Source organism: Barbus barbus (genome assembly GCF_936440315.1).
Source record: "Barbus barbus genome assembly, chromosome: 9".
In the NCBI taxonomy this organism is placed as follows: domain Eukaryota; kingdom Metazoa; phylum Chordata; class Actinopteri; order Cypriniformes; family Cyprinidae; genus Barbus; species Barbus barbus.
In genome coordinates this window covers 11,267,876-11,276,212 of record NC_136737.1, presented here as the reverse complement: position 1 = coordinate 11,276,212, position 8,337 = coordinate 11,267,876, and the positions used below count along the sequence as shown (strand labels likewise).

At 35.1% G+C, this 8,337-nt stretch overlaps 1 protein-coding gene across 1 annotated transcript; it reads right to left on the bottom strand.

Moving 5' to 3' along the window:
• Nucleotides 1–842: 842 nt before the first annotated feature.
• Nucleotides 843–6,783, bottom strand: LOC306875601 (G2/M phase-specific E3 ubiquitin-protein ligase-like). The gene is made up of 11 exons (XM_079426279.1): nt 6,577–6,783; nt 5,745–6,050; nt 5,439–5,659; nt 5,072–5,293; nt 4,942–4,982; nt 4,720–4,801; nt 4,427–4,641; nt 3,931–4,198; nt 1,779–1,933; nt 1,247–1,485; nt 843–1,166 (listed from the first exon to the last, which is right to left on the bottom strand). Exons 8-11 carry the CDS (start codon nt 4,009–4,011, stop codon nt 928–930), a joined length of 714 nt encoding a protein of 237 aa, XP_079282405.1. The 5' UTR covers nt 4,012–4,198; nt 4,427–4,641; nt 4,720–4,801; nt 4,942–4,982; nt 5,072–5,293; nt 5,439–5,659; nt 5,745–6,050; nt 6,577–6,783; the 3' UTR covers nt 843–927.
• Nucleotides 6,784–8,337: the final 1,554 nt, after the last annotated feature.

Genomic DNA, 8,337 nt, shown 5'->3' with positions numbered 1-8,337 from the left:
AGTCTATAGTTCGGAAATAACGAACAGAATAGAGTAAATCACCTTTTTGAAAGTCACGCTTTAAAAATCGACCATATCAATAACGTAACGCCAGCAGATGAGACAAGTGACTTAAAAAGAGATTGATTCAAATAAACGTTGATTCGTGCAGGAAGGGAACAGTCTTAATGAGGGAGTTATTGAATCATATAAATAGACTGCAGCTATTTTTTTTAAACTATAGAAAATTAAGCGTTAGTTTAAGTTGTCTATTTTTCCAGAATCACGGTAAAAGAAGAGTGAAATCGATTTTAAAAATAAAATTGTTCTTCTTGATTCTCAGTTTATCCAGAATCGCTCCGCTCATTTATACACGTCAAGTCAAACTTTATTAAGATCCCATGCGGTCAGTTTGGATGGATGTGTAAACAGATAAATGACTTACTTCAGACAAAGCATCAAATATGTGATCAGTGAGATCCGGGATCCAGAACACTATACACTTATTTTGTGTTAAATATCCTACATATACATTTACATAGCCTATTTCAGTCATGTGCTTAAATACTCTGCAATTGTACTTTTGGTATTCTGTCAAACTTAAGCTATAAATGTATAGACGTATTAGTAAATTAAGCTCTGTTAATGGATTCGAATTTTACTTAGTATGAAATAAATGTATTTTAAACAATGGCAGCGTTTTAAATTTATTTATTTATTTTTAGTGGGACTACTCCCCTTATCTATCCCAACCATAGCAATGCCATAAAGCCTTAAAATAAATCGTGTCTAACACATCTTATTTTAATCTAATCAAATAAAGCAGAAGAGATTTCTTAAAAAAAAAAAAAATAATAATTATTCTAAACTTTATACTTTAATAGTATTTACATGCATTGCATTCAAACACATATCAAGAATGTCACGGGAAAACAAACAAAACTACATTTAAGCCTTTCCAAAACCAAAGGAGTATTTTAAGGCCAGCAGCAGAAGGTCTTTAAATTCAGTTTCTTCTGTAATACCTCTTGGTAAATACAGAACAAGGGCACAGGTTGAGGAGTATGGAATCCGCTCTTGATCGTAGAACTGGATCTCACACTCCTGTGGAAAACCCAGTGGGGGTACAGAATCCGCTCCCGTTGCGAAGATGAGAATATCTTCAAAGGTACCGTCTAGCTCCTTATCTATGGAAATCAGAGAACAGTACAAAAAATTTGCAACATTATGCACAATGCATATGGCATAAATGATTTGCATTGCTTACTTTCAATAGACATCAGCCAACACTCCCAGAGAAAGATGGTGTCCTCCTCCCTCTCTCTATTATTGCTGCCTTGTGGACTCCACTTGATGTTGAACAGGTCCCGAATATCACTTCGGGAGAGTTTTTCATGTGTGTATGTGAACATTGTAGCGAAGTTAGTACATCTCCTCTGTACTGTTTGCCACAGCTGTCCACATGCATCCATCCCAGCAACAAACTGTTGTATCATGCTGGCAACCCTAAAAAACAAGCAAATATATTTAAAGGTTATTAGTTATTAATCAGATTTTAAAGTAACTCATATTTTTAAGTAAAATTTAGAGATTCTAAAATACCACATTCGTTACTTTATTAATACTTTTATAGTTTATATTATAACTATATGTACAAATGATTGATGTTTATTACAAAATGTAATGTGTAATGACAATTTCTAGTTAAAAATCTCTCCTGAGTGATATAATAATCTGAAAAAATAAAAATTTTTGTACTGTATAAACGCAACAAATTACACTTTAGTAAAGTAGTCAACCTGTGATACAAGTAGTGGCTGATAACTTGTTCATAAATTGATGGAATATCAGCCACTACTGCAGAGAACACGTTTGGGATCCCACATTCAGCAATCCAGTCCCCCAGTTCTGCTTTGATCTCTTCCATGTCCTCTGTGGTCTTGCACTGTAAAATCTAAATAAAGTGTTGTTGAAATTGAGCTGTAATGGGTAAAAACTATTTTCAGTTCTGCACATGATACACTCTTAAAAATGTTGGGTTATTTCTGTAAACACATTGTTGGGTTAATTATGCTGGGTCATAATTTTGGGTTGTTTGAGTTACTGTAAATGCATAGTTGGGTTGTTCATGCTGGCTCAAATGGACTGGAAGGGGTTCTTTCACAATTGAACACCTGGGTTGGGTTAATTTGACCCAACCAGTTTGTTTATTTTTCCTCTTCATCAAATTTTCTGGATTCTTCACTCGTCTCGTCGTCAGACGGTCAAGCAACTCGCAGCAAGCAAGATTATAAGGTAAATTAATATGATGATATGAATATTTACCTCTATTTTTAATAAGCTGTAGTAAGAGCACATTGATTTCATGGTTAATGTGAAATTTGATCTGTCGCTGTGCAGGTAAACGTTAGCGTTATTCTGTGAATCAAGTAGCCGCCTACATTTTTTTTGTTGACGAAAAAGACTTCAACAATCTCTTTATCGTTATGTATTTATGTGTGTGCACTCGTGCGTGCAAAGTTTTATATACTTATTTTAACGCCTCATGGAAAATATATGAACTATAGTTAGGTCAGAAACACACGGGTAAGTTTAGTTAATTTACTGTCTGTGTAACGTTTCTGTATGGCTGTTTTTTCAGAATTTGATCATTTCATACTGAAATTGATCTTTTAAGGTCTTTTTTTTTCAAGTAAATGTCTGCACAGTGTTTGGACTGATTCTCATGTGGCAATAATCAATTTCATAGTGTTATGATGCTGCAATGTTGACACAGAATAGGAATCTACTGTACCTAGTTTACAAAGTTTTGTGTTTTAAAGAACCTGATCTACAAAAACCGTTGTTTTATTTGTGTCTGTAGGGGTTGGATGTTATGTGAATGTAATGTTTAAAAAAGTAATGTTTAAAAAGAAATGTGAAAACTCATTAAATTACATTTACAGTTGCATTTGTGTTGTGTAATTGTATTAAAGAAATTATAATTTTGCATTCCTTTGTGGTTGTTATTTATTATTATTATTGCTATTATCTGTAAATATAAAGGTAGCAAGGCAATGAGACAACAAATAACCCAATATTTAGGTAATGTTTAACCCAGCAACAGAGTTAACCTGACCCACTGGTTGGGTCAAATAAACAACCCAGCATTCTGGGTCAAATAGCTCAACCCAGCACTTGGGTCAAAACAACCAGCGTGCGTTCTGTCCCATAGTTACCCAGCGGCTGGGTTAAGGTTGGGTTATTTTTTAACCCAGCATTAGGTAATCGCTCAGTACATTTGTGGATTCACTTCACAGCCCAGTTGTATAAAACTAAACATTACTTGTCAGTTACCACCCTCTGCTACATTTACCGATTATGGAAATAAGCAGTTAGCATTATTAAAACATGACTTAATAAATATCCATGTTTGATAATAGATTACACATTGCCCATTACCCTTGAATGCAAAGAAGAACAGCATAATAGAAGAGCAGCTCTTCCTTCATCCAAAAGACATACAGAAAAGAGAACAGAATTTGTAATTCTCTTTTATCTTTTCCCTGACTCACATATGACTATTTAAACAGTTTAACTGAGCAATTAGGAGACCTCATCCTTTGGTAACTGTAACAGTTTCATTCAGTTTTGGCTTTTGGTTTCTTTTCCTCAGCTACCTGTGTTCTTTTGTCCTATTTTTGCACCAGTCTTCAGTTACCATAGACTCATTCTAGCACCTGTTCATTATTTACTTCATCATCTCTGTGTATTTAAGTTGCTAATTTTCTGTTTAAATTTAGGGAATTGTTCTACATGTTCTTACTTTGCTTTTCATCAAGTAGGTACCATTTGTGTTATTATACATCCTTTTGTATTTCAACCCTTTATCTTCCAAATCGTGAATGCCACATTGGAACAATAAAATATCTAACAACGACTGAAGAAAAACATTTAACATGTAATTAGTACCTTTTTTAGTCGCTGTTGCAAATCTGCATCCTGGAATGTTTCAATGTTAAATGTGCTTAGATCTGGTTTCTGGTCACACATTAGTTGGAAAAGATGCTGGTTAAGACATCTGATCCCAGGGCCATTGTGCACAATGGATCATGCGATGAGTTTTCCAGCAGTATAGTATTTATTCTGCAGCAGTGCTTGTTGATTATATGCAAAGATCAGATTCTCGGGTTTTCCCTCAAATATACCAAGTGATTCCTGCACTTCTATCATGAGAAGCCTTGAAAAAAGAGAGATAACCAAAATGAATTGTTTTAAAACAGGTTATTTTGAAACAATTTTTGGGGCAGTATATAGATGATTCCGTGAATTAATACTGAAGGTACATGTGTATGAATACATGTAATAACTTATTTAAACTGTAATAACAATCATGTCATCAAAACTTAAAATGTGTAGTCACTGAAAGTAATAAAACAATGACAATTTAATGTAATTTTTTTTTTACCTGAAAAACTCTCGTCGTGGTCCTCCATAGTCATCTGCCATCTCCCCAACAAATTCCACATTTGGAATTTTATGCCAATCAAAGTAAGACTTATCAAGTGCAACACATGCACTGTGTAATATTTTCCTTCGGCGAGCCACAACGGTGACACTGGTGGTGAAGTCTAAATTGTCTTGTCTGAATTCTGTCAAAATTGATGCAAGGTCTTTTTGTATCTGTGAAAAGGCAGGATAAATTAATAAAGAACATTAACATACATGTGTAAAGATCCTGAAAGTGTTGGTTAAACATACATCAGGACTGTAGCTTCTTATGGGTGAAGCCAGCATAATTTCATCATCTGAATCAGAGGACGAGCCAATTTAGACAGACTCCCTGCAATATATTCCATTCCAAAAACACACACACACACACACACACACACACACAAAAACAAAATCAATAATGTTTTGGGCATATTTACAACATTACTTATGTTATAAATGTTACTTTGCTTTTAAAAATGAAATCACAACCTTGATTCTTCAGAATGAGTTGCATGTGTTTGCTGATTATGCTGCAAAAAAAAAAAAAAAAGATTTGTTATTTCTGTCCATATGCATAATGAGAGTTTAAACTCAGTATCTCACATTATGAAATACTAACATCGTCTTCAGAGAGGGGTTGATCTGATGTAGACGAGTGATTTGTTGTAGTGGAGGTTGAGGGATTTGTGGCAGATGTGGATGATGTATTTGAAGAGAATAAGTGTTGAGGAGTGGACAGGTTATGACCTGGAGATGTAGCCTGATTTTGGGGAAAGGATGGAGATGTTTCAGTGGCCTGAGGATTTCCCTGGACATCTGAAGTGACTTGGTTTTGAATGTCCTTAAAAATATAAACAAACCTATAATTATTTCCCTACATCCACTACAGTTCTTAAGATACTGTTATGCCTAAAAAAAATATTTTCAGAGCTGAAAAATATGAAAAGAACCATTTAATATGTTTATGATATAAAAAGGTTGCCTACCAGGGGCCTGATATAAAGTGCTGATCGTCCCAGCATGTTACTTGATTTAATGTCAGCTGGGCACATGTTAGACAGCTGAAGGGGGATGACCTTTCTATTGCTGCTAACTCTGCATAATTCAAACCTGTCTGGTAGGTTACTAAACTTTTCCCTTAGTACCGTTCGAAACTGATTTTCGTTCAGGTTTTGGGGCACGATGATCCTGCATTGTGGTGTTCCATCTGTTATAAAAAAACAAACAAAATATAAAAAATAAAATTTTACTTAATTTAACTGTAAACTTTTCAATCGGAGAACTGTGCTTACCACTATGTGATGTAAATCGATCCACGTTTCTTAGCAACAAGATAACTGAATGTGATAGCCGTGTTAATTATCTGCGCGTGCTCCTCCCGAAATGTGTTAATAAAACGTCACTTATCACCATTGTCAATTATCTTTATTTGGTTTGTTTGTTCTCATTTTGATTTGGTGTTAAATCAAACTTGAGTCATTGGACATATCCCAAGCCCGAGTCGGTTATTCAAAATAACTGTTTTAATCTGATCATCTTCAGCAAGTCAGATCCTGTGGGACAGCAGCGACAATCCTTAGCTGGCTCACATGTAATCTCTATAACGGGAAAAAATAATCGATTTTATGACATAATGTTGTTATAACGAGGAAATATATCGTTTAAGGAGAACAGATGTCGTTCAAACGAGAAAATGATGTCGTTTTAATGACAGCATTATTAATTGAGTGGAAATAATAATATTGCAGTAGTGCATCACAGTAGAAAAAAAGGCCAGAATTTTGACATTTTTTATTCAACAGAAATGTACTTATATTGTACTAAAGGAGCAAAACAAGCACCTTCATATGGCAAATCAAATTTAATCAACAATAAAAACCGACGCCACTGCTTCAACTGATTCATGTAAGCTGTTGAATAATAACGTTTCCCGTTATTCCTGTTATTTGCAGAAAGGGCAGTTTCTCCAAAATTGAAAAGCCATTGTAATACACCACAAACGAAAAGGTGAAAAAAGAGCATCGGAGCTCAGACTTGAACTCCCTTCACTAAAGCAACATAGGTTACAATGAGCCAGACCACTGCTCTTCAGCTAACAGTAGATACTTACAAGCGTATGCTCACCGTATTTGACAAACATCAACATACACAAAGGATAATAAAATTGTACAATTTGTGTAGCCTACATATGATAAAGAAGACGAAGATACACGTGTACCCAATGAAAAAGTAAAAATATCACATGATGAAAGTCCAAATGTTGGTCACACTAACATTACTGAACAGGATGAAGCAGATGATCGCCATTCAGTTCCACATTCTACTAGTCATGACTGCCTACTTCATTAAAGGGGCTGGACTGTGTAGAAAAGGAGGGGCTGATTTTAATATTAGAGAAAACGCCGTTTTTTTACGCCGTCTTTGTCAGACGGAGCGCCATAAACTACGACGCATTATGGATGGCCAAACAGCGAAATTAACGGCGTTTTTGGATTGCATCAATAAACGCCGATATTGACGGCGGTTCTGCCGTGAAAACGCCGTAATGTACGGCGGTTTTTCGACTAGAACGCCGTAAAAACAGGCGTTTTCTGGACACCACGCGCCTGGTTAATGGCGAATTATGACCCATCCGGTGTTCCATATCAAACGAGCGCGTGAAAGATACTGTGCTCGTAGCGCGCGCTCTTCAAATGCACGCACAAAAGGTGCCGGCGCGCGCTGTAACCTGTATCATTTAATTTCAAACAGCCAAAGAAAATATGTGAATGCAATGTCCCAGTTATGCCGTCAGTTAAGAGATGAAGTTACCAAAAAGGCGATTAAAGCTGCCTGTGTGTATGAATGTGCGTCACATTTATGTCTCTGAAATGGTTTTAAAAACTGTACTGAGGCACCCCAGCACTGCCTCCCTCATCTAAAACACCCGATTCAACTCGTCCGCTCATTAGTAGAGACTTTTAAGACCTGACGTGGGTCAGGAAAGGTAAAGAGAGAAAATAAGATGCGTGTCAGATCCGCGTCACGTTCAGCAGCAGCAGCTTTTACAGCAATAGCAGGCAAATAAACTAATAACCAGCTGCTGTGATGTCTATCAATCCAAGAACAAAAAAAACAAAACAGGAAATCAATAACTTTTATTGCTTTAAGGGGTTCATCTATTCATTTTCTGTATATTTCTGCTGAAGGGCACAATTATATGTCATTTATTATAATGGGTTCATGTGAAGATTGTTTTAAGTTCACTTAAATTAGAAGTTAAATCTAATAAATGTTAAAATTGATAGCTCTCAATTATACTGTAATGCTGAATGGCTACAGTCAATGGTTAAATATTTTATAGAGACATCAGTAGTATTGATATCAGTGATAATATCAATAATGCAATTAAAGAAATATAAAAAATATACTGTCTTTATGTTATTTGTACATTGTACATTTGAAGATTGAATGTGAAATTATTGCAATATAAAAGTACATTTAAAAACTTCAATGTTAGGTGGCGACTAATTTTAGAAAAATGTGCGATTTTTAATCGATTGACAGCACTAGTTTTAAAGCATTATACAGAAGTTATGAGAGTAAGCAGTGAAAGTGAAAATCTGGCCCATGTATGCATGCATCTATTTTAAATCAGCTGATAGACGACAATTTTATTCCTTTTCAGATTTATCCAGAACATTTCGGGGTCTTTCATCAAAAGAGTATAATATTGTAATTAATGTCAAAAACAAAAAACAAACAAAAAAACTTTGGGATCTTTGAGTAAGAACCCGCTTATGTTATTTTTAGCAATCCCTATGTTTGGTCTTTAATGGGCATAAAGAACAGTATATATAATTTATTCCTAATTATTAATAGTTGTCGGCTCACGTTGATGACGTC